The 27,345-nt window shown below is 43.5% G+C and overlaps 1 protein-coding gene across 1 annotated transcript in view; it reads right to left on the minus strand.

Annotated features, from left to right (window-relative positions):
• LOC126481024 (venom serine carboxypeptidase) overlaps positions 1 to 27,345 on the minus strand; it is a 139,816-nt gene that overhangs the window by 15,578 nt on the left and 96,893 nt on the right. Inside the window, exon 5 of the mRNA XM_050104487.1 lies at positions 6,272 to 6,438. Coding sequence (XP_049960444.1) covers positions 6,272 to 6,438 — 167 coding nt within the window. The remainder of the gene's footprint in view (positions 1 to 6,271; positions 6,439 to 27,345) is intronic.

Here is a 27,345-nt window from a genome sequence, read left to right on the forward strand (position 1 = left end):
AGGCTATCATGTAGCGACATCGTCAAAGAGGATCTTCGAGTCGGCGAAGGAGAAGACCGTTTGCCTTTGACTTCTTGGAGCCTTTCCAGCTGACAGAGGAAGACTCAGATATTGGATGGCTCGAGGGACGCAGGAAGTCTTCATGGAAGTATTCATTCTGTCCTTTCTGGCTCACCGACTGTGTAGCTGGTGACTTGGCCCCATGAGGCCAAAATTTGGTGGCATGTTACACAGCTGGAGGAGGAGATGGGGACACTACCATGATGCTGGGCGATTTCACAAACACGGTACTAAATTTGAGGCTGCCGGGCCATGTCCTTCGTGGAGTGAGATGTAGCGAGAACAGTACTGTAGGTGCCAGATGGTAGAATTCAGTGTTTCCAACTAGCCAATAACTTGCAAGCGACCAGGTAAGGCACTTTTTCCTTCACTCAGATTTCCTGGACAGCCCTCTCATTGAGATACACGGAAAAATCACAAGGGGAGGTGGCATGGTCACCATTGCAGTTGATACAGCGGGGAGAAGGAAGTGGACACTTGGACACTTGCCCTCATGAGCATCCCTTCCACAGGTTACACATTTGGCTGGGTGTCAACAGGACTTTTGAGTGTGGTTGTAATGATGATACTGGTAGCAGCACATCAGGTTCGGAACATACAGTTTTACTGTGATGACTTCATAGCCTGCTTTGATCTTGGATGGAAGCACTACTCTATCAAGGGCGAGAAAAAGAGTGCATGTGGACACTAAGCATGCACATATCATTTTCATGACCTGATGGACTGAAACGACACCCTGATCAGAGAGGTTGGGGATTTCTGCCTCGGTCAGACCACTGAGCAGCCTAATGTCAATAACACCAAGGGAAGAATTCAGCATTCTATGGGCCTCGACATGTACAGGGCCATGGAGGAGCGAAGATGCAAGCAGCAGTTGTTGTGCTTGAGAATCAGAAGTAGCCTGCTCAAGCAAAGTGCCATTGCAGAAACGAGAGCAGAATTACACAGGGTCAGCAATTGCATCAACACCTTTCTGAATAATGAACAGATTTACAGCAGCGAAGGACTGACCGTCTTCAGTACATGAAACCATGAGGAACGGTGGTGCACCTGGTAGGGTCTTTGAATCATTAGCCCCATTCTGTTTGTTTCATAGCCCCTGACTATGAAGATAATTGGCTCATTGCAAGAAAATCCCCCATGATTGCCAGTGTCTCCAATGGTGCGCTCCTTCCAACTGGGGGGCCCCTTCATTTAGGGGTGCACACACCTTCGGTGATTGTTCACACCTCCTGAACACCTGACAGAGGGACCAATTGGCAATTTGGGAAGGTAGTAGCTCAGGTAATCACCCCTCCCTGGGCCTGGCCTGTACGAGGGGGTACGTGCGAGAAACCCACCTGTCGACCCGGGGCTGGGAATTATGCATTACTCAGTCACCTGTTACTCATCAGACGCATGGGCCAGCCTTCCGGAGTGCACAGGGAGGAAGAAGAAAAAGACGAACTTCAAATGCTGAAGTTGAGGAAGGATAGGTGAAGATGAATGAAGAAAGAAGAAAGTAATGAAAAACAGGGGAGAATATTCTGATACTGACTGTCGAAATGCAGAATAAATTTCTGCAAACAGCCCTGACATGTTTCCCAAGGGAGGGGAGAAAGAACAGCAAGAGGATCGACATCCAGTGTGGAAGGGAAAAGATGCTGCAAAGGCTGGGGCTCCATGGTAGCCAAGCATGAACCCACCAAAAAGCAGCGAGCCCTCTAGAGGGACCCAGTTGGATGATAATCCCATGAAGGTCTTTACAGACATGCATTATCCCATAAACATTGTCTGCAAACTGATTTTCCACACCCTATTCTCATACGCAGTTAATCGTGCCTCCACCTCCAAGAACCAGCTGCAAAGAAGTGCCCCTGTTATCACCCAGTGTCATCCCTGACTGGAGCAACTGAACCACATTCTTCGGCATGGCTTCAGCTACAAACCATCATGTCCACAGTCATTCCCATCCCTCAAAGTGGTATTCCACCACCCACTCACCCACCATCCCTTTGCCACTACTTCTCCCAACTCTTTGCCACAGAGGTAAGATCCCTGTAGCAGACCCCAGTGCAAGACCTACCCATTTCACTCACGCAGTAAATCCTACTCTAAACCTGTAACAGGTTTCTTCTATCCCATCAGAGGGAGGGTCATATGTGAAAGCAAGCATGTCATATACCAGTTCTGAAATTTCTGCACAGCATGACCACCAACCAGCCTTCAGCCAGAATAAATGGCCACTGCCTAACTATGGCCAAGAAGAGTTGACCACTGTTGGCACGACACGCTGCTGAGTACAACCTGTCCAATTTAATGGTTACTTTGCAACTTTTGCCATCTGGATTCAAAGCTTCAGTGGAGAGGAGGAGGAATGAAAATGATGGCAATTGTCAAAGTGTAATTACTGCTGCTTCTTAGTTGGCTTTATATTTACCAAGGTGTGAAGCTGGCATTCAGTGAGACTGAGGTCAGTGTCAAAGAAGGCGCCACTAAATTTCAAATTAACTGTAAATGTGATAAGAGATTAAATGATTCCAACAGTTCAGTCTTATTATGGATCCTGATTTAAAAATACAATTAGTGTGTCGAATCCAAGTAGAGGCTGACATTGGATGGATTCAGAACAGCAGACCCAGCATGTTCATGTTCTCTCTCTCTCTCTCTCTCTCTCTCTCTCTCTCTCTCCTCCCCCCCCCCCCCCCCCTCTCTCTCTCTGAACACCTTAATAATAGCAAATAGTTTCCAAAACTAACTTATACCAGTGAAGGATGGATAACAGCACTTTGCACGAAGTTCCTGTACTTTTTGCAAAACTGCATTTATTATTTCACTATTGGCCAACTTTGGAAGCCATTTACAAGTGAAACTCTTGTAAAAGTCTGAATGTGCAACAGAAATCATGTAACATGTAGGTTGTCCGTTACATAGAATATATAGATGCAATAAACCACCTATCAAATATCGAATGTCTCACAAGCAAGACGTTTGATGTTTTGAATTATTTCTGCTACACATTTACTACAATATATATGTTAGTTTCACATGAAAATTGCTTCAAAAGCTGCAACTACACAGAAGCAGTAGAGGAATAATACAGCCAATTTCCTGCAGATAGTATACATCATTAGAAAATGGATTTATCCTTCAATAGATCTCTAATGGCTTTGGAACCCAATTTAAGAAAACTGTGCATTCAGATATTCCATTTCATGACAGACAAAAGTAACATAACCGAGTGCATGTTTTAATTTATTTTTTAAGACAGTTCACATCCAGTGCTTCAAGCACTGCAGAAAGAACTTCATTTCCATGCCATTTATGATTTAAAAACTCAATTGCTTAATATATTTGCTTATTAATATGTATCACAAAGAGTAATAAATGTTGCATTTGGACCTCAACATGTAAACAATTTTTATTGTCCTGGTAAAATGGTTCATCAAACCAGTAAGAACACTACACCAGTGAATACAGTTCAAACTGAATGCGGCATATCACATTGTTGTTGTTGCGGTCTTCAGTCCTGAGACGTGTTTGATGCAGCTCTCCATGCTACTCTATCCTGTGCAAGCTTCTTCATCTCCCAGTACCTACTGCAACCTACATCCTTCTGAATCTGCTTAGTGTATTCATCTCTTGGTCTCCCTCTACGATTTTTACCCTCCACGCGCCCCTCCAGTATTAAATTGGTGATCCCTTGATGCCTCAGAACATGTCCTACCAACCAATCCCTTCTTCTGGTCAAGTTGTGCCACAAGTTCCTCTTCTCCCCAATTCTATTCAATACCTCCAATTAGTTATGTGGTCTACCCATCTAATCTTCAACATTCTTCTGTAGCACCACATTTCGAAAGCTTCTATTCTCTTCTTGTCCAAACTATTTATCGTCCATGTTTCACTTCCATACATGGCTACACTCCATACAAATACTTTCAGAAAAGACTTCCTGGCACTTAAATCTATACTCTATGTTAACAAATTTCTCTTCTTCAGAAACGCTTTCCTTGCCATTGGCAGTCTACATTTTATATCATCTCTACTTCGACCATCATCAGTTATTTTGCTCCCCAAATAGCAAAACTCCTTTACTACTTTAAGTGGCTCATTTCCTAATCTAATTCCCTCAGCATCATCCGATTTAATTTGACTACATTCCATTATCCTCGTTTTGCTTTTGTTGATGTTCGTCTTATACCCTCCTTTCAAGACACTGTCCATTCCGTTCAACTGCTCTTCCAAGTCGTTTGTTCTTTCTGACAGAATTACAATGTCATCAGTGAACCTCAAAGTTTTTATTTCTTCTCCATGGATTTTAATACCTACTCCGAATCTTTCTTTTGTTTCCTTTACTGATTGCTCAATATACAGATTGAATAACATCGGGGAGAGGCTACAACCCTGTCCCACTCCCTTCCCAACCACTGCTTCCCTTTCCTGTCCCTCGACTCGTAAAACTGCCTTCTGGTTTCTGTACAAATTGTAAATAGCCTCCGCTCCCTGTATTTTACCCCTGCCACCTTCAGGATTTGAAAGAGAGTATTCCAAACAACATTGTCAAAAGCTTTCTCTAAGTCTACAAATGCTATAAACGTAGGTTTGCCTTTTCTTAATCTAGCTTCTAAGACAAGTCGTAGGGTCAGTATTGCCTCACGTGTTCCAATATTTCTACGGAATCCAAACTGATCTTCCCCAAGGTCAGTTTCTACCAGTTTTTCCATTCGTCTGTAAAGAATTCGTGTTAGTATTTTGCAGGTGTGACTTATTAAACTGATAGTTCGGTAATTTTCACATCTGTCAACACCTGCTTTCTTTGGGATTGGAATTATTATATTGTTCTTGAAGTCTGAGGGTATTTTGCCTGTCTCATACATTTTGCTCACCAGATGGTAGAGTTTTGTCAGGACTGGCTCTCCCAAGGCAGTCAGTAGTTCTAATGGAATATTGTCTACTCCCAGGGCCTTGTTACAACTTAGGTCTATCAGTGCTCTGTCAAACTCTTCACACAGTATCATATCACCCATTTCATCTTCATCCACATCCTCTTCCATTTCTATAATATTGCCCTGAAGTACATCGCCCTTGTATAGACACTCTATATATGCCTTCCACCTTTCTGCTTTCCCATCTTTTCTTAGAACTGGGTTTCCATCTGAGTTCTTGATATTCATGCAAGTGGTTCTCTTTTCTCCAAAGGTCTCTAATTTTCCTGTAGGCAGTATATATCTTACCCCTAGTGAGACAAGCCTCTACATCCTTACATTTGTCCTCTAGCCATGCCTGCTTAGCCATTTTGCACTTCGTGTCAATCTCATTTTTGAGACGTTTGTATTCTTTTTTGTCTGCTTCATTTCCTGCATTTTTGTATTTTCTTCTTGCATCAATTAAATTCAACATTTCTTCTGTCACCCAAGGATTTCTACTAGCCCCTGTCTTTTTACCTACTTGATCCTCTGCTGCCTTCACTACTTCATCCCTCAAAGCTATCCATTCTTCTTCTACTGTATTTCTTTCCCCCATTCTTGTCAATTGTTCCCTTATGCTCTCCCTGAAACTCTAGTATCACATTATTCATATCACATTATTCAATGTATATTCTTTTAGGAGTTTAGGATCAACATGATGTATCTTTTTGTCAGTCTGAACATTTTCAATGAGGAAGGTGTTTTGCCTGCCTGTCTTTCCTCAGTCTGAAACTTTCAATGTTAGTTCTGTCTCTCAGATCTGTGAGCAATATGAACCTTGTAAAAAAAAAACAATTAGGAAAGTTACAAATGATAGTATCTGGCAGCAGATATACTTGGGACTGCATTCATCAAAGTTGTATTACATCAAGAAGTTGTACAGAAATATTGTGTTGGATATGCACTTTAAGAACCAATAGCTCTTTTGATTCGAATTAAGAAGAGGAAAAAATCCTGTTTCAAAAGATTAAATTCAGTTTCATAGGTTCACAGTTTTCCCCATGCCTTATATTTCAGTCTTATACAAATAAAATATTTTCTTTCAGCAACAGTTTCTTTATAGACTGGCCTAATACTGTAACATTGTGTCACAACATACATCATTCAAGAGCCTTTAATTTGCTGACGTACAGTAACATATTTGGACTCCGGATAACAATAAAACTTAGAATATCACAATAACTACGATTAATAAAAAGCTAATGCCACAATTATAGCAACAGAAAACATACTAGAGGCATAAGGATGGCAAGTAACAGTCTTACGTGAAAAGCTGCATCCCAGTTCTTTTCTTGAATATACTTCACTCCAAGCTCCTCTCTTTCATGGAATAAATCTCTGCCCCTACTATCTATCAATCCTAGTTGATAGAGGTAGTCACCATATTTCAGCATATGCTCAGGATCTGACAGACCATTACCAATAGCCATACCTGAAATTAGAAAACAATACAAAATTAGTTTCAGTAGATAAACTTTTTGCACTTTACAACAATACTGTAGAAAGAGTACGGTAGGGTGAAGATGAGATAGGTGATGTGATACTGTGAGAAGAAGTAGACAGAGCACTGAAATGAGGCATCTGGAGTAGAGCACATCTCCAAATTATTAACATCCTTGGTAGAACTAAGAACCAGCTTGTATGCATGATACACGAGACAAGCGAAATTCCCTTGGATATCAAGAAAAATGTAATAACTCCAATAACAAAAAATGTCTGAGCTGACAGGTGTGAGTATTGCAGAGGTCATGGCGAACACTATTGATAACAGGAAGTGAAAGAAATGAAAGTATGTTACTAGGACAGGGACACCCACAACACAAAGTGCTAAGAATAAAAGCAGTTTTAGGAAATCTAGGAAGAGGCAGAAAACCTTGCCAGCAAGTAGGTCAAAGCAAGTGGGAGGGGGGGGGGGCACATCTGTGGAGGGAGACATGTCCCCCACCCCCCATCCCAGCTGACAAAGCAGTTAATAATGATCTGCTAAACAGATGAGGAGGAAAATGACAAACAAATATAGGAAATTAAAGTGGTGTAAAGCTGGCCTGGCTGTCAACCAAATATGATAGCACTGCGAAATACTGATGTGAATGGGGCAATCTGGGGAAGATCCATTTGGGTTCAGCAGAAATGTAAGAACACATGGGATAATACTATAATTTCTCAGGTTTTCTCAGCACGATTGATTAATAGTAAGCTTCTGGTTGCTCTGCCGTGTCATCAAAATATTGTGCATAAAATGGAAACAACTCTGCAGAACATCTGGAAGCACACTATTACTGGATAATACTGACAACACAACTTATTTCAGAAAATGGGCTCAAGAAAAGCACACACACAACCTTCTGACAATGTTTACCAGAGCACACTTTTCAAAATTTTGAAGTTATTGAGGGCCAAACAGAAGGAGCAAAACGTTATGCTCAATTTTTATATCATTCAGAATTCAGCTATAAAAGTCTTAATTCAAAGAGCCTAGATGAGGAGGGAGAAAACATTGTGGAGATCGAGGCTGGAATAGGATAAGCAACTTCAAATGACTACATCCACATCTGTACCTGCATACCACTGCATTGCATGGCACAGGGTACTTCCCACTATACCATTTATCAATTATTAGAGCTTTTCCCCATTCCACTCCTCTACAGAACGCAAGAAGAATGACTGCTTAAACACCTCTGTGTGTACTGTAATTAGTCCAATCTTCTCTTCATGATTCCTGTAGGAGCAATCACAGGGAGTTTTAGTATATTCCTAGATTCCATTTTACAAGTTTTCTAAGTCGGCTTTTGTAAGATAGTTTGTGTACCTTTAGGCACCTGCTATTTCAGTTCTTTTGGCATTTCTGTGAAAATTCTGGGTCAAACAAACCTGTGATAATTTGTGCTGCCCTCCACTGTATACGTTCAACACCACCTGTTAGTTCTATTTCATGGTGGTCGCACACAATATAGCAATATTCGAGGATGAGTTGCACAAGTCTTTTGTGGTAATCTCCTTTGTAAACTGACTGCATTTCTCTAGTATTTCACCAATGAACCACAGCCTGGCAAATGTTTCACCTACAATTGAACCTATGTGATCAGTCCATTCCATGCCCCAACAAATTGTTACAACCACATATTTGCATAAGTTGACCAATTCAAAATTTACCTCACTGACATTGTAGTCATATGATACTATATTATTTCATGTTGTGTAGTGCAAAATTTTAAATTTCTGAACATTTAAAGTAAGTTGCCAATCTTTGCACCACTTTGAAATATTACCAAGATCTGACAGAATACTTGTGCAACTTTTTTTCAGACAGTACTTCATTACTGATAACTTCATCTACAAAAAGTCTGAGGTAAGTACAGACATTGTCTGCAAGATCATTAATATAAAACATGAACAGCAAGGATCCCAAAACACTTCCCTGGAACACACTGAACGTTACTTCTACATTTGTCTATGACTCTCCATCCAAGATAAGTGTCTTCCCCACCAAGAAATCTTCAATCCGATTGTGTATCTTTGTGCCCCCATATAATTGTACTTTTGATAATTAGTGTATGTGTGGTAGTGGGTCAAATGTCTTTTGAAAGTCCAGAAACACTGCACCTATCTGACTGCCATGATAAATGACCGGTGTGGACAGCACCAGATGCGTTTAACATTGTAAATGTTTTTGGAGTTCTCAGAATACAAGTATCTTCTACGATACTACATCAAATGGATGTCAAGGATATTGGATAGTAGTTTTATGGGTCACTTCTGGTGCCCTTCTTGTAGATGGGTTTGACATGTATTTTCTTCCATCCACTGGGTACAGTGTTTTATTCGAGGAATTTGTGGATATTATAGTTAATTCTGTAAAGGATCTGATACGGATACCATTTATCCCCGAAGCTTTGTTCAGTTTTAATTACTTCAGCTGTTTCTCAATGCCACCAAGTCGCATATCTATCTCTCATTCTTGTAATAGAATAGTAATTAAATTGCAGCAATACTCCCAGACTTTCCTTTGTAAAGGAACATTTGAAAACTGAAGTAAGCATTTCTACTTTTGTTTTGCTATTCTCAATTTCAGTTTTTCTCATTCACAAGTGTCTGGACACTTACTGTGGTTTCACAGCCACACACGACCAGGATATCTTTGCATTGTCAGAGAGCTTTATTATTCCACTACAGTACTTATTGAAGGCTTTTCACAGACAAATGCATTTTATTTGGCATCTCTCTGTCTGTAGCTCTATTCTAACAATATTATGAAAAGGATAGTTGCTACTCACCATTTAGTGGAGATGCTAAGCTGTGGATATGCACAACAAAGAGACTGTCACAAGCTTTGGCCAACAAGGCCTTTGTCAAAAATAAAACACACACACACACACACACACACACACACACACACGACCAAAGCCTCTCTGGCAGCTGAATCCACACCATGAGCAGCAGCCACAGTGCATGGTGGGAGGGGCAACGGGTGGGGGTAAGGAGGCTAGAGCAGGGAGAGGGAGGGATAGTGCGGTAGGGCTGACTGAATGCGTTTGTGGAATAGAGGGTTGTGAAGTGTTGGAAGGGGAACAGGCAAGTGCTAGATGGATGAGGACAATGACTAACCAAGGTTGAGGCCAGGAGGGTTACAGGAACATAGGATATATTGCCGAAAGCTTATTTTCTGACAATTTTGTGTTGTGCCTCTCTGCGACTCAGCACTTCCACTATAAGGTGAGTACCAACTACCCTGTTCATAATATTGTTACATTCCATCCTGGATTTTCCATTGTTTGATTTTGCCTTATGGCTTTTCTTCCATCCTAACCCAGTGCTGTTTTCTTTTGTTACTATTTTCTAATGCATCACTACACTCAATGTCCGTCCTTCTTTCTCTTCTTCCTTGTGTTCCTCTTGTCGCCTTACAAATCTCACTGCATGTTCTACTTATGAACCACACTACTGTATCGGCCACGCACCACAGACAGTTACAAGACTACACCGATTGTTGGTGCGGCATCTTATGTCCCACATTACCACATTACTCTCACCAATATCATTAATCCTATACCTTCAAACTGATCACTCTCCCTGCATCACTCACATGTATTTTTGCACATTATTTCCTCCAACTTTCTGGTGCCACATGATCTTTTATCTCGTCCTACCATCCCCTCCCCACCCCCCATCATTCTATCCCAGTTTGCACCTACTAATTTCACCTCATTCAGTCACATCTGTGATCCCCCTCCTTCACACTCATCCACCCTCAGACCTGCAACCCACAGTAAAATATATTTTTATTTGTATCTTTTCTTTGATCTTATTGTAACTTCATGGCAATTTTGGTGGATTTTCGCCTTTCAGTATCATTGTACTCCCTCAGATTTAATTTATTTTCCCCCTGTTTCACGATTTTTCCCATGTATTTGGGTGTCTTTTTGCGAATTTTTTTTGGACATAATTCTGTGTCATTTATGTATTTTTTTGTGTTTATTTCCACCACCATGGATCCTTGCTCCTTCCATATGTGTCAATGCAGAAAAGTTTCCTTATCCCCAGCCAGAACCCAGCCCCACGTACTGTTGCTGCATTGTTAATGACTCATGAAATCCCCCAAATGGTTTTACCATCAAAGTACCCATCTCCGGCTGTCACCTTTCCTTCCAAAATTACCTCCCTCTGTTCAGAATCCACCGATCCTTAGCCCTCATCAACATAGTCCTGCAAGACCATATCAATCAAGCTCAGACCTCCTTGCAATACCTTCTTTCCATCCGTAATATTCTCCTTCTATGCAATCCCAAATTCCTGGAACCCATAACACACAGTGAAACTCTTGCCCTCCAGGAACTAGAGCAACATGCACAATGCCACCTCAAAAAGCTCTCCACTGTGCTCACTTCCTACTCCCACCTTTGAGTACCACTACCCACCACCTGCAACAATCTCCAAACCTCCTCCGTGTCCCCTCACAGCCAACAAACCCTGTCTTGTAGACCTACTCTGCATTTACCGTATCCTCCAAAACTCACTCCCCCCACCACACAGAATCCAGAACCTAAACAGACCTGAAACACTATCATGAACCATTCCTCCAGAAGCCTTAGCTCCACAGAAACATCAGTCCTTTCCATAGGTCTCACCTTTTGTCCCACTCCCAAATTCAATCATGCAGGACTTGTTAATGACTTCTACCCTTTTCCTGGTCCCTACAGTGGAAACACTTTTTCACTACCAACCCTACCAATTAGACTCGACCAATGATCAAAGCTGATCCCTGCCTGACTCAGTTCACTCCTCCAGCCAACTGTGATCCATTTTCACTGAGCCCGGATCACCCCCTGATAACTTTCCAGAATTTCTTGACCTGAGTCTTGCATTACCATCATTCCCCAAATCCCTCAACATGCAAGCTAACCTTTCATCCACAGAAAGAACTGCAACCACCACCTAAAAACTGATTCTGACCTTATAATCCTACCTGCCGACAAAGGCTCTACTGCTACTGTTTTGAACTGCAAGGATTACCTAGCAGAAGAACTCCACCAACTGCCAGATTCATCCACCTACAAACCCTGGCACAGTGACCCCATTTCAGAAATTCAGCAGGATCTAAAGTCCCTCCCGAAATCCTTAGGCCTGTCCAAGATCCTCTCCCCCACAGTCCATCTCTCTCCTTACCCCTACCATTCCCCACACTCCTACCTTCTACATGCTTCCAAAGACCATGAACCCAACCACCAAGGACACCCCGTTGTAGCTGGTAACTGTATTTTCAGTGAGAGAATGGCTGCTCTCGTAGACCACCACCTTTAGCCTATTACCTGGAATCTAACCTCCTATATAAAAGATACCAATTATTTCCTCCACTACCTCCCGACGGTTCCTGTTCCTTTACCACAAAGTGCCCTTCTCGTCACTATTGATGCCACCTCCCTTTATACTAACATCCCTAATGCCCATGGCCTTAACACTATTGAACACTACCTTTCCCAACACCCAACAGATTCCAAACCAACAACCTCCTTCCTAGTCACTATAACCAACTATTCCTCACTCACAATTACTTCCCCTTTAAAGGCATTACCTACAAACAAATCTGGGGTACAGCTATGGGCACCAGCATGGCATCATCCCATGCCAACCTATTCATGGGCCATCTACAGAAATCCTTCCTAAATGCCCCCTGATGACATTTTTGTGATCTGGATCAAGAGTGAGGACCCCTATCCACATTCCTACAGAACCTCAGTACCTCCCCCATTCACTTCACCTTGTCCTACTCAACCCAACAAGCTACCTTCTTAGCTCTTGACCTCCAACTCAAAGATGGCTACATTAGTACCTCTGTCTATATCAAACATACTAACCACCAGCAATATCTTCACTTCCATAGCTGCCACCCATTCCATACCAAGAAGTCTCTTCCATACAGCCTAGCCACCTGTGGTCTTCAGATTTGCAGTGAAGAGCGGTTCCTCTCAAAATATACTGAGGGTCTCACTGAGGCCTTTACAGACTGTAATAATCCTCCCAACCTTGTACAAAAAAAATCTCCCATGCCTTATATTTCCAGTCACCCACCGTCTCTGAAAGTCTTGCCATCCAGCCACAGAGGAGCATTTCCCTCATAACTTAGTACCACCCATGACTGGAGCAGCTGAATTACATTCTCCACCAGGATATCGACTACCTCTTGTCGCGCCCTGACATGTGAAATGTCTTGACCACTATCCTTTCCACAACTCTCACAGTGGTATTCTGCTGCCCACTAAACCTACACAATGTACGCATCCATCCCTACACAACCCCTGCTCCCAACCCCTTACCTCATGGCTAATATCCCTGTAATAGACCTGGATGCAAGACTTGTCCCATATGTCTTCCTACAACCACCTACTACAATCTAACATCGTCTATCCCATCAAAGGCAGGACTACATGTGAAACCAGTCACCTGATCCACAAGCTAAGTAGCATTCTATGTGGGCATGACAACCAACAAGCTGTGTGTCTCCATGTATGGCCACTGACAAACTGTTGTCAAGAAACAACTGGACCACCCTACTGCTGAGCACACTGGCCAACACGATGTTCTTCATTGAAATGACTGCATCACAGCCTGTGCAATATGGACCCTTCCCACCAGCACCAACTTTTCTGAATTGCAAAGGTTCGTTTGTTTTCTTTTGTGGCGCAAAACAACTGGGGTCATACGCTGCTGCACTAAGGGATGGGCAGTGTACAGCACACACAGACTGTGAAGGGCACTGAGTGAGTCTGAGCGCAGGACACAATTGGATAGGCAGTGTTACTGGAAGTACTCCGTGGCCCGATACAAGGCGAAGAGCTCGCCTGTAAATACTGAGGAGTGTGCCAGAAGCCTATATCTAAAGACACGGGTGCCAATAATGAAGGCACACCCAAACCCATGGTCAATCCAAGAGCCATCAGTGTATGCAAAAGTACTATCGTGAAATTCCAGGTGAAGGTTGTAAAACTGAAGGAAATAGATTGAGGCAGCAGTAGTGTCCTTAGGAAGCAAATGAAGGCCAAGGTAAACATCAGCCGCTTCATGAAGCCAAGATGGTGAAGGGTTCACACCCACCAGGAAAGATGCAGGAAGTGCGAAGTTAAGCCGCTGTAGCAAATGCCAAAAGTGGACTCCAGGAGGTAACAGAGAAGGACAAGCCACATACTGACAATCAAAGGAATCATCAAAGAAGGAGTCATAGGATGCGTGGCCATGTATGGCAGACAAACGGCAAGCATACCTGCTGAGGACAAAGTCATGACGGTAGGACAGTGGTAGTTCAGCAGCTTCAGCATACAGACTCTCAATTAGGTGGTGTAAAAGGTATCCATGGCCAAACAGATGCCACGATGGTGAATAGTGTTGAGACGGCGTAAGAGGGATGGGCATGCAGATGCATAAACAAAGCACCCATAGTCGAGTTTCGAATGGACAAGGGTCCGGTGGTTCGATCGGCATCCCAGGAAGTACCACTGAGAACATGTAGGGCATTGAGAAACTGTGTACAGCGGGCTGCCATGTAAGATATATGGGAGGGCTGAGAGAGTTTCCTCTCAAGCATGAGCCCCAGGAATTTCGTTGTTTCAATGAATGGAAGGGCAACAGGCCCAAGATGTAAAGATGGTGGGAGAAACCACTTGCGATGCCAGAAATTCATACAGATTGTTTTGTCAGTGGAAAAGTGAAAGCCATTGTCGAGTCTCTAGGAGTAAAGATGATCAAGACACCGCTGAAGATGCTGCTCAGTGAGACTGGTCTGTGGAGAACTGCAATAGATGGTAAAATCATCAACAAAAAGGTAGCTGGAAGCGTCTGGTGGGAGACAGACCATGACAGGGTTAATGGCGATAGCAAAGAGGACGACACTCAAGATGGAACCCTGAGGCACACCGTTTTCCTGGACAAAGGTGTTCAACAAGGCAGAACCCCCATACACCTTGAAAACTCAATATTGTAAAAATGCCTGAAGGAAACAGGGCAGGTGGCCATGGAAGCCCCAAATGTAAAGAATAACGAGGATATCAGTTCTCCAGCAGGTGTTGTAGGCCTTCTCCAAATGGCCAATAGTCTGGGACTTCCGCAGCAGAACACTGCACTCGAAATCCACACTGTGCTTTCATCAGTAAATTGTGAGACTCGAGCCACCATACCAGCTGAGCGTGAATCATGTGTTCCATCACCTCGAAAACACAGCTGGTAAGAGAGATGGGGCGGTAGTTAGAAGGAACGTTTTTGTCCTTACTGGGTTTAGGTATCGGTATGACAGTGGCTTAATGCCAGCATCCGGGAAATGTGCCCTCTGCCCAGATGCAGTTGTATGTGTTAAGCAGAAAGTGCTTGCCCGCAATAGATAGGCACTGCAACATCTGAATGTGGACGGCATCCGACCTGGGGTGGAGGATCAAGATGAACAAAAAGCATGATTGAGCTCCCTCATAGTAAAGGTGGCATTGTAGCACTCACGATTTGGAGAAGAGAAGGGTATCAGCCAAGCCGCCTCCGCTTGTTTCCGATGGAGGAAGGCAGGGTGATAGTGGGAAGAGATCGAAACTTCTGCAAAATTGCAGCCCAAGGTGTTGGAGATAGCAATAGGGTCCACAATAACCTCGTCTGCTACTGTGAGGATGGAAATGGGTGAATGGATCTTGGTCCCAGAGAGCCATCGGAGGTTGGCCCACACGACAGAAGAAGGGGTAGAACTGTTAAAAGAACTTGTGAATGGAATTCAGCTAGCTCATTCGCTATCCTGAAGAACGCGATGACACTTTGCTCGCATCTGTTTATAATGAATGCAGTTTGCCACCATAGGATGATGGTTAAAAATGCAGAGAGCACGTCTATGTGCGCGAATGGCATCACAGCATGTCTCAGTCCACCAAGGGACGGGGACACAACGTGGTAAAGAGGAAGTGAGAGGAATGGAATGTTCTGCAGCAGTAAGGATAACGTTGGTGAGATATTACACCTGGTCATCACAACTGGGGAAATCTTGTTCTTCAAAGGTCGCCAGTGAGGAGTAAAGCTGCCAGTCAGCCTTAGTAAGCTGCCATTTGGGCACGCACATGGATAGGGTAGAAGTCAGCAAATGGAGAGCACGCAGGAAATGGTCTCCTGAGTAGGTGTCAGAAAGAACGGACCACTCAAGGTGATGGGCAAGCTGGGCAGTGCAAAAGGATAGGTCCAAATGGGAATAGGTGTGCGAGGAATTGGAAAGAAAAGTGGGTGCTCCAATGTTAAGGCATAAGAGGTTAATTTGATTAAGGAGGTCAGCCAAGAAGGCACCTCTCTGACAGGTCCTGGGAGAACCCCAAAGGGGATGATGTGCATCAAAGTACCCGAGTAGCAAATGTGGGGGAGGTAGCTGCCCAGTAAGGTGACAGAAGTCTGTCCTGGTGACATCAAATGATGGAGGGACATAAATGATACAGAGGGAAAAAGTCAGGCGGGGAAGGAAAAGGCAAACTGCAACAGCTTGAAAATTGATAGTCAGGGAGATGGGTTGACTATGGATGTCATCTGGTATGAGCAGCATGACACCCCCACGAGATGGAATGCCGACCTCAGGGGGAAGGTCAAAAAGAATTGGGAAGTAATGTGAAAGCTCAAAGCGGTTGTGAGGGCGCAATTTCGTTTCCTGAAGGCAAAGTACAAGGGGACAGCCGTAAATCCTTTTTGTGGGACTGAAGGCTGCGAACGTTCCATTGGAGGACAGTCATGAAGAGGCAAAGATGTATGTCGGGTGACAGCCAGTGTAGAGTCGCTACTACAGGGCACAGAAGCAGGAGGATCCTGCGCCATGGGGTCCACAGAAGCATCAGCATGCTTGTGCGGTCGGTCTGTGGAGTCTAATGCTGAAAAACGGTTGGTGGTGCACACCGGTGATACACAGGCCAGCCAGGCTAGGGTACCACATGGTGACACTGTCAATGAGGATCTTCAAGTTGGCGAAGGAGAAGACCGTTTGCCTTTGGTGGACTTCTTCAAGCCCTTCAGTATAGAGGAGGACTCAGGCGGTTTTTTGCTAGAGGAATGGAGGAAGTCTTCACAGGAGTACTCCTTCTGTCCTTTCCAGCCAACCGGTTGTGTAGCTGGTGGCTGCACCCATTGAGGTGAGAGTTTGATGGCTTTTTGCACAGCTGGACTGGGGGATGGTGATGCTACCTGAGCACTGGGCGATTTCACAACCTCAGACCCGAATTTTAGGTCGCAAGTCTGCGTGGCCATGTCCTTCATGGAGCGAGGGGCAACAAGAACAGAATTATAGGTACCAGATGGGAGAACACAGGGTTTGCGACTAGCCAGTAACTTGTGAGCAACTCGGTAAGGCACCTTTTCCTTTACCCGGATCTCATGAACAGCCGACTCATCACGATACACTGGACAATCCTGAGAGGATTGCAGTTGATACAGTGAGGAGGAGGAGGTGGACAATCACCCTCGTGCAAATCCCTACCACAGGTGACACATTTGGCTGTGTGTAGACAAGACATTCTAGTGTGGTTGAAACAATGACACTGGTAGCAGCACATCAGGTTCGGAATGTATGGCTGGATGGTGATAATTTCATAACCTGCATTGAGCCTGGACTGAAGCACCACTATCGAGGGTGAGAAAAAGAGAGTGCAGGTGGGCACTACCGAGGAATCAACCTTTTTCATTACAAGATGGACACCAATGACAGCTTGATCAGAGAGGTAAGATTGGATTTTGGCCTCAGCTGTTGAGCAGCCTGGTGTAAATAACACCATGGGAAGAATTCAAAGTTCTATGGGCCTCAACACAAACAAGTTAACTGTGGAGAAGTGTGGCAGCAAACAGTTGTTTTGCTTGAGCATCAGAAGTGGTCTCCAAAAGCAAAGAGCCATTCCGTAAACGGGAGCAGGATTTCACAGGGCCAGCAACTGTATGAACACCTTTCTGAACAATAAACAGATTTACCATGGCGAATGACTGACCATCTTCAGTAAGTGAGTCCACGAGGAACTGTGGTGTAGTGGGAAGGGTCTTTGAATGGTTAGCCTCATTACGTTGGTGCTTTGTAGATTTCGAGTGGGAAGATGAATGAGTCATTGCGAGGAAATCCCCCATGATTGCCAGAGTTTCCAATGGCACACTCTTTCCAACTGGGGGCTCCCTGCACAAGGGCGTGCACCAACCTTAGGTGATCGTTCACACCTCATGTCACACCTCCTGAACACCTGACAGAGAGACCAATTGGCAATTTGGGAAGGTAGTAGCTCAGGCAGTCACCCCTCTCTGGGCCTGCCCTGCACTAGGGGGTATGTGTGAACCCTACCTGTCAACCTGGGGCTGGGAATTAAGCGTTACCCAGTCACTTGTTATGCGTCAGACATGTGGGCTGGCCTTCAGGAGTGCCCAGGGAGGATGAAGGAAAAAAGAGGATCCTCAAACACCAAAGTGGAGGAACGAGAGGAGAAGGGAAACAAAGAAAGGAAAAGGGAGCAAAAAACAAAGGTGAGACTGTTCGTACGTCAGTAACAGAACACAGAACTTTCCCAATAATACCCGAGACATGTTCCCCAATGGAGGGGAAAAAGAATAGCAAGAGGATAGACATGCCGCACAGAAGGGAAAAAATTCTGCAAAAGCTGGGGCCCCGTGGTGGACAAACATGAACCCGCCAAAGTGTGGCGAGCTCCCTGGGGGCGAATTGCAAAGGTGAGAACTCTCGCGCAAAATACTTCTTATTCCTGTAACCCTACTACCCTCAACCTTCATTAGTCATTGCCCTCACTCATCTAGCCCCTTTCCTGTTCCAATTCCAGCACTAAAAAGCCCTCTATTCCACCAACACACCCAGTCTTATTTCTTCTCTCCATTTCCGCTACCCCCTTTCCTCCCTCCCGACAGCACCTAGCTGCCCTAACTTGTCTCCACCTTGCTGCCTCTGGATCTCGGGGTACTGGGTTCCATTTGCGGCCGGGTCAGGGATTTTCTCTGCCTGCAGACTTGGTGTTTGTGTTGTCCTCATCTCATCTCATCTCATCATTATTTGAGACTTGGAAATGGAAATATTGGGAACTTGTACAAGTGCTGATGACAACGATATTGAGCGCCCCACAAACCATCATCATCATCATCATCATCATCATCATCATCATCATCATCTCCTCTTCACCTTATCTCTGCATGCTCCCCAGCATGACTTTGGCATCCCCCACCCTACCCTGCTATCCCTGCCAATCCCCACCCCAGCCCAGCCTTCTTATCTACATCCAGTTGCCTCTCCCATCATGCGCTGCCCCTGCTGCTGCTGATAGTCTGGCTTTAGCTGCCAGAGACTGTGGTCATGTTTGTGTGAGTTGCATTTGCATGTGTGTGTGTGTGTGTGTGTGTGTGTGTGTGTGTGTGTGTGTGTGTGTGTGAGTTTGAGTGTCTGTGTCGTCTATTTTTGACAGAAGTCTTGTTGGCCAAAATCTTATTTTGTGACAGTCTATTTGTCATGCCTATCTGTGACACAGCATCTCCACTATATGGTGAGCAGCAACTATCCTTTTCATAATATTGTTACATTCAATTCTGGATTCTGCTTGATGTAGCCCTACTCTGTTTTATATCTATTATGCAGTAGTCTCTGTTTCTTAAGAAATTTCTTTACAGTGATTGTACACCGTTGGGGTCCCTCCCATCACAAACTGTTCTGCTGTGCACAGGTTTATCAAGTGCATGGTCAACTATTCTTTTAAACTTCAGCTATAGTTCCTCTATAGGCTCATGTTCTGAGCGAGCAGTTTCAAGCTCCTCACTGAGATATGACACTCTTTGTCTAGTTTGCTGAACATGTAACTCTTCTTGTTTTTGTTGCACTTTGTACTTTGGTAAACATTGTTGCTACAAATTGCCTCATAGTCATTGATACCAGTTTCAATGTGGACATCCTCAAACAGGTCAGGTCTATTTGCTGTCAAATCCGATATACTTCCATCATTAGTCGGGTTTCAGACTGTCAGTTCTAGGTAGTTTTCAGAGAAGGTAACCAGAAATGTTCTGTAGGATGTCTTATCACACCCACCACTAAGAAAACTATCTATCCTGATTGAGTGTTGGATGATTAAAGCTCCTGTGATGATGGGGGAACTTACAAACTTGTGGACTGAAGTTTTGTTTAAAGTTCCCAGTCACATCTGAGGGCGAGTCTGCTGATTGATAGAAGTGTTGAATTATAAGTTTCTGCCCACCCTTGATTTGGAGTCTTGCCTGAACAATGTTGCATACAGCTTCAACTTCTAGCTTGGTGGATTTGACTTTCTTGCCTACTGTGAAAAATACACCACCTTAATTTCCCATTAACCTATCCTCCCGATACTCTAAATTTCTCTAAAATTCTCACCACTACCAATTTTGGGTTGAAACTGGCTTTTTGTTCTTAGTATTACATGAGCTCCACTGCTTTTTAGGAGAACTTCAGACTCTGGCATTTTGTCGCACATACTTCAGCAGTGGATTTCAGTACTATTTGTAGAAAGAAGGAGTGGAGAGAAGGAGGCATTTCTTTGAATTTTACACTAATATTTCTGTGTCTTGTACAGCTATCATTATCTGGGCTGGATGGAGAGTTTCAATCTAAAAAATTGTTGTATTCACTCCACACACAGTCGGCTACATTGATAACAGTCTCAGATGTGTAGTGCACACCTGACCCATTTAGTGGGAACCATAAGGCAGAAGTCTGGGAAGTATACGTGTAGCTTGTCACAGAAACTTCACATTCTGTGATTCAAGCTTCCTGCTTGTCTCTGAACCATTGTACTATGATCAGTTCTGGGGACAATGCCACAGATTAGAAACTGCGTTTAAACGCTGCAGCGATGATGGTATTCTCAACCTTCTCTGCCAGTAGCAAGAATGATCAAAGTATGACACTGGAGCTCAGACGATAGGAACTGTTTGTTCCAACATGCACTATGATCTGCAGCTGGTTGCATCTGGTTCCCTCAATGGCATCAGTAATTATACTGAGATGAAGGGAATTGGACAAGATAGAGTAGCATGGGGATCTGCATCAAATCAGACTTCCGGCTGAAGACTACAGCTGCAACTACACAACCGTGGATAATGTTATGTTACAGTAGGTCACGAGCACAAACAAATGAGAACTTTGAGCACATGATGGGTGAGGAGCAGTGAGGAGGAAAAATCTTCACCTTTCTCTCACAGGGCTAGGGGCCTACACCTGTGATGTGTGCTTCTGTGATAGCAGAACTGATGTAGTCATAGGAATCACAGATCCAATCTTGTGGTGTGAGAGTCATACTCGAACACTGTGATGGATCATGATTAGTCTCTACACTCATTTAAAAGGACAAAAAAAAAAAAGAGCAACCCAAAGCAAAGCAGAGATCACAACCCATTTGGTATAGTCTATCTGTAAACGAATGGACAAACAGCGCTCTTGGTGGAGGAAGTGGCCTTTCCCAAAAGAACCCTGCGACTGCCATACAAGGATCAGTTGTCCATTTCCCGTCTGGCAGTGTAGTGCTGTCTACAGTGATTTACATTGATCTGTTCATGTGATTGGAGTTACCGGTGTCAGTCAGTTCAGTTTATATATTTAACGATATACTTAGTTGTTCACAAGTAATGGATAAGCATACTACTTTGCAAGAAAATGAACACAGTATGAAGAAGAGAGAAAATATCATTCAGTCATCTCTAACAAAATGACAGCTTGAATTAAAGAGTCAGCACAAAGAAATATTGGCTAATATTGTCAGTTCCTATCAAAGGGCTGCCATTTATACAAAAGTCAGCCTCACCACAATCGGATCATTATAAAGTTACATCAAAATATACCACAGGGTTTACTGGAATTATCAAGAAAGAGAGCTAAGATTTTTGGGAGGAAACCCATTATTATAAACAGCTTTACGTATTGGTAATTCAACAAATGATGGAATTTTACATAAATTAAAAAATAGTGCAACCATTATGCAAATTACTTATAGCTGTAAAATAAAAAAATCAAATTTTCCTTTGCACAAAGATGTTTTGCACAAGATGCTGCATGAAATGGAATTTATGGGGAAGAGATCTTTAAGTGGAAGAAAGATTCTAAGAGAAAACTGATGTAATTGACTGTTGATACAAATAAAGATTCAAAGAACTGTGACTGATGCTCAAACAACAGGGAACTGACTCGGATTGAGACTAGAAAATAGTGCATTGATAATGGCTAGGCACTAGCCAAAATCTGGATTTGCAAAATAAAACCTGCAAAAACAGACAACTGATTGCTGTGCTCTATCATTTATAAAACAAATAAAGGAATTAAGACAGCAAGGCAGAAAGCTCTCTTATATTAACAAAACTTGGATGGATTGTTTCACCTTGTGCCAAAAACTCATGGTACACTATAATGTTCAAACTGAAGAACACAGTGAGCATAATGTTCAAATTTGACCACACTTGTCCAGCTTTTCCTGATCACAGTGATCTGGAATGCTTCCACTGGAATGACTGATTCTTAGTTTCATCATCATATCTGTAAACTCATGTTTCATCACACCTTATTACCATTTTCAGTAGTTCTGCATTGTTGTTGACTTCACCTGGAGACTCCTCAGCAACTTACATTCACTTCTGTGTCTATCTCTCTGTTTTTCTGTTTTGAAATTCAACAATTTTGGAACAAATTTACCTGAAACATCAAACTATTTCATGACATGACCCAATTGATATCCCTTCATCAGTGACGTCTCGGACTGTGATTCAGTGATCATACACAGTCGTTTCTTTCACTTTTTCATAATATGAAAGATGTGCTGGAGCATCAAGGACACTTGTTACTGTCAATATCTTCATGACATTCTTCAAAACACTTTTAACACTCATAAACCTTTTGTTTACTCATAACAGACTTGCCAAAAGCAATATTTAAATTCCTAGAATTTTAATCCCCTTCATTCCCCCTTTACAGGAAAATTTAATACAAATTCTCTGCTCCATTTTTATACACAATCAATAATCACTGATACTACAAAACACAAATAACCTTACTACAGCTAACAACAGACGAAATATCCAATATGCTTAACACTGCACCAATATTTTTCACACGGGTTTACCAGCATAAAGACAAAACAATTGTAAGAAACAAACACAACACACGAGATTTTTATTTCTCTATTACTTTTTGAACATTTCTCACATGGTAAGAATTATGGTGTTTCAGCGCAGCCCTATAAAGAACAGATAGTGTAGGAATAAGCCTTTAAATCTACAAAATAATTGCATTGAATTTTACTGAAAATCCTGTTGGAATATATCCATCAGGTTAGGAGGAGATAGCAGATGAAAATGCATTTTGTTCTATATTTGTAGCAGATAGCACAGTCACTCACAGTTTCCAAGAGGGGGCAAGATTCAAAACTTGCTGTTTTGAGCTGAGGTTGTTTTGGGGAGGAGATCAGACAGTGAGTTCATCAGTCTCATTGGATTGGGGGAAGGAAGTCGGCCGTGCCCTTTCAAAGGAACCAGCCTAGCATTCGCCTGGAGCAGTTTATGAAAATCACGGAAAACCTAAATCAGGATGGCCGGACACGGGATTGAGTTGCCGTCCTTCCGAACGCGAGTCCACTGTGCTAACCACTGTGCCACCTCACTCTGTTTGCTGTTTTGACATAAGCGATTTGGTGAGCTTGACAATGTGTCCCGCCCCATGAACTAAATTTGACAAGAAGTACTCAGAACTTACTGTCTCTCAAAATATCAATAGTTATCTTAGTATCTGCAAGGTAAATTACTTTGGTACCTAAACAGTAAGCATATCTGAATACTATGTGCATGATACTATGCCATATTTTTGATTGAATGATCTGAAATAACATTCTCTTGTGGTTAAATTCAGGCCACCCAATGGGTTACGAAATTAAACTAGAAATTATTAACAAAAATAATTTATTCGTACTCCCATTACATATTAGCTTTAAATTGGATATTATAATTTCTAAAATATGAAAAAAGGTTGGAATGACTGAGAAAATAATGCTGGACATCTGTATAAATGCCACATTAATACCCTTTGGAGAGGAGGAACAGGGAATAAACTTTAAAAAAGGAGTACGCAAATCCGATGGCTTGTAGAACTATTTGCTTACAAAATTTCACATCTATTAACATTAATGAACTTATTGCATTACTATCATTAGTTTTATTTTTTACTGTTAACCGACATAGCTGAAGCTGAAGTGAATGTGTTTTGAAAACTACATTTTTTTGCTTTGTTAGCTGAAGTATAGGCTGAGGCCAGCATACAGTGTACAACAACTAGATGAATGTGAAAAACCTCCCAAAACCATCTTAATATTCACCAGTAGAACCGACTTAGCAGCCTGGGACTGCACAAAGGTGATCCTCATCTCTCCAGTTCGTCACATTGTTATGCAGCATGCCAACTGGAAAGCAGAATTTGCGACTTTATGACTGCATGTGACGCTGTGTTGCATCCATCACTAAAACCTGAAGAGACATCATTTCAACCTTGAAATTTCATACTTTTCTTCTTCCTCGTCTAGTGCAGAAAATGCTATTTTCTTTCTTTGACTGAAATGTTTGGTATTAAGTATCGATGTATACACCTACAATACAGCATAGCAGTGTTCTTCCAAGTGTACTACAATAGCTCTGTCACAATGGCAGCCAGTTATTCTGTGCTAATGTACTACAGCCCATTGTAGATATGTGCCAAAATTATACCATTTCATTTCGAATGTGAACCAGAAATCACACTAAAATTACACCATTTCTCTTCAAATGTTTGCTGGTGTGTAAATAAAATGGCTGAAAACAGGTTTTGTAGTGCTCTCTCCATGAGAACTAGAAACCAGTGTCAAGTATTGAAACGAGTCAACTGCACTGCGATCAACTCAGAGAATTGATGCAGTTGTCTGTTTTCTACTGTGCTTGCTCTGATGTGACATCATCCCATCCAGCACTACAGGTGCTACATTGCTCACAGTATCAGGTCAGTTTTTTTGTTTGAAATTGCACGTAGCATATTGTGGAAGTGTAGAGTATGAAGGATTTTTAAAGCCCTGTTGTAATAACTCCACTGTGAGCGATTGGTCTAAAGTGTAGACTGGTAATTTGTAGACCCCAGTTCAGTTCCCACTGAGACTGATCTTTTTTCAATTTTATTTTATTCCTTACAATGTTAAACTATTAATTATAAAATTTAGATATCTTTAAACAGTTCAATTTATGTACCTAAAATTAACATATTTAATTTATTTATGGTTACTTCCATTGTAAGTTTACAGACTATAGGCCACCACATTCTAGCACATTGGTATCACTTTGCATGAGCCGCCACTGCTTTATCACGTAAACTGAATCAAGAACCAGAAAGCCATCATGGGTGTTCTTTTTCTGGAGACAAATGGTAAACTACTGCTGTAATTCCATTGTGCATTAAGGGAAGGAGGCGTCCATATGGGAATTTGGAATGGATGACAGGAAAGTACAGAGTGAATCAAAAAGAATCCTAACTATTATGATATTTGAGATGTGTGTGTGAACAATGTACTATTGGAAGGAGCAAACTCTCGAGTTCTACACGGTTCCGGCTAGGCAGTATCAGTGTGCACCCACTTTACGTCTAGTAAAAATGATGTTGAGACAACATAAAGCATTTTGTGTTCTACATTTTGCGCAGTACAGGTTAATAATAACTGCTCCGAGTGACTTTCATACCAGGTATGGTGTGGAACCTCCTACAGCATAGAGCATTAGATTTTTTTTCTTTGGTAGGGTTTAAGGGCGCTCAACTGCTGAGGTCATTAGTGCCCAGTCACTGGTGTTAGAGCAAATGGAATCTGCTAAAGCTCAAGGGGATGGGGGGACACCAGAAGTACCTGACAAAGATGCAGATAAAATAAGTAAAAAGGTTAAATGTCTTTGGACAAGCCAGTTAAAGTTATAAAACGCAGAATACGAGCAGCTGCTCGAGCGTCATCAGCTAAAACATCTGGTAAAGTAGATGGCAGGGACAGGATAACACGAAATTGACTAAAACGGGGACACAACAATAAAACATGGCGCACTGTTAATGCCTGACCACAAGGGCACTGCGGGGCTGAATCACCGGAGAGCAGGTAGCGGTGGCTAAACCGGCAATGCCCAATCCGCAACCTGGTCAGAAGGACCTCCTCGCGCCGAGATGGTCGGGAGGATGTTGTCCAAGCAGTTGGGAGCGGTTTTACTGCCCGGAGCTTGTTTCCTTGGAGGGATGACCAAGCATCCCACCACAACGACACAAGCCTCTTACATACAGCCCCACGAACGTCAGATGACGGGACACAATAGGAGGCTGGCCGAGGTAGGAGGACTGCAGCCTTGGCTGCAGCATCCGCAGCCTTATTCCCAGGCACTCTTACATGTCCGGGAACCCACAGAAAGCTGACAGAACCACCATTATTAGCGAAAGAATGGAGGGACTGCTGTATCCGTTGAATCAAGGGATGGACCGGATAGGGAGCTCCAAGGCTCTGAAGAGCACTGAGTGAGTCAGAGCAGAGTACATACGATGAATGACGGTGGCGGCGGGCATACTGAACGGCCTGATGGAGAGCAAAAAGCTCGGCCGTAAAGCTGGAATATTGGTCGAGGAGCCGGTATTTAAAGGTGGCAGCCCCGACGACAAAGGCACAGCCGACACCATCGTCAGTTTTGGAGCCATCGGTGTAAATAAAGGTGTGACCGGCAAGTCGAGCACGAAGTTCGACAAACTGTGAGCAATACACTGCAGCCGGAGTACCCTCCTTCGGGAGTGAGCTGAAGTCGAGATAAATAGGAACCGGAGCCTGGAGCCAAGGTGGTGTCGGGCTCTCACCCTCTCTGAAGGTGGTAGGGAGGGCAAAATCCAATTGTCGAAGCAGGCGACGGAAGCGGACTCCGGGGGGCAGCAGGGCAGACACATACAACCCGTACTGACGGTCGAGAGAATCGGCGAAGAAGGACTCGTAAGAGGGGTGGTCGGGCATAGATAACAGCCGGCAGGCATACCGACACAGCAGTACGTCGCGCCGGTAGGTCAATGGTAACTCGGCAGCTTCAACATAAAGACTCTCCACAGGACTAGTGTAGAAGGCTCCGGTCGCAAGACGTATCCCCCGATGGTGGATGGAGTTGAGCAGGCGTAAGAGGGACGGCCGAGCGGACGAGTAGACGAAGCTCCCATAATCCAGCTTCGATCGGACTATGGACCGATACAAGCGAAGCAGGACAGTGCGATCCGCTCCCCAAGATGAACCGCTAAGAACTCTTAGGACATTAAGGGAACGTGTACAACGGGCCGCCAAATAAGAGAATGTGGAGACCAACACAGTTTCCTGTCCAACGTGAGCCCTAGAAACTTAGTTGTGTCCACGAATGGGAGAACAACGGGACCAAGATGTAAGGATGGCGGAAGGAACGCTTTATATCGCCAAAAGTTGATGCAAACCGTCTTCTCTTCAGAGAACCGGAAGCCATTTGCCACGCTCCATGAGTAGAGGCTGTCTAGACAACGCTGAAGGCAGCGCTCCAGGAGGCATGTTCTCTGGGCACTGCAGTAGATTGCGAAGTCATCGACAAAGAGAGAGCCTGAGACATTAGGTGGAATGCAATCCATAATTGGATTGATCGCGATGGCAAAAAGGGCTACGCTCAAGACGGAGTCCTGAGGTACTCCGTTCTCCTGGAGGAAGACGTCGGACAATACGGAACCCACATGTACCCTAAACTTTCGATCCGTTAAAAAGGAATCAATAAAAAGGGGCAGGCGACCGCGTAGGCCCCACCTGTTCATAGTGCGGAGGATACCGCC

Source organism: Schistocerca serialis, chromosome 5 (assembly GCF_023864345.2).
Source record: "Schistocerca serialis cubense isolate TAMUIC-IGC-003099 chromosome 5, iqSchSeri2.2, whole genome shotgun sequence".
NCBI classification, from domain to species: domain Eukaryota; kingdom Metazoa; phylum Arthropoda; class Insecta; order Orthoptera; family Acrididae; genus Schistocerca; species Schistocerca serialis.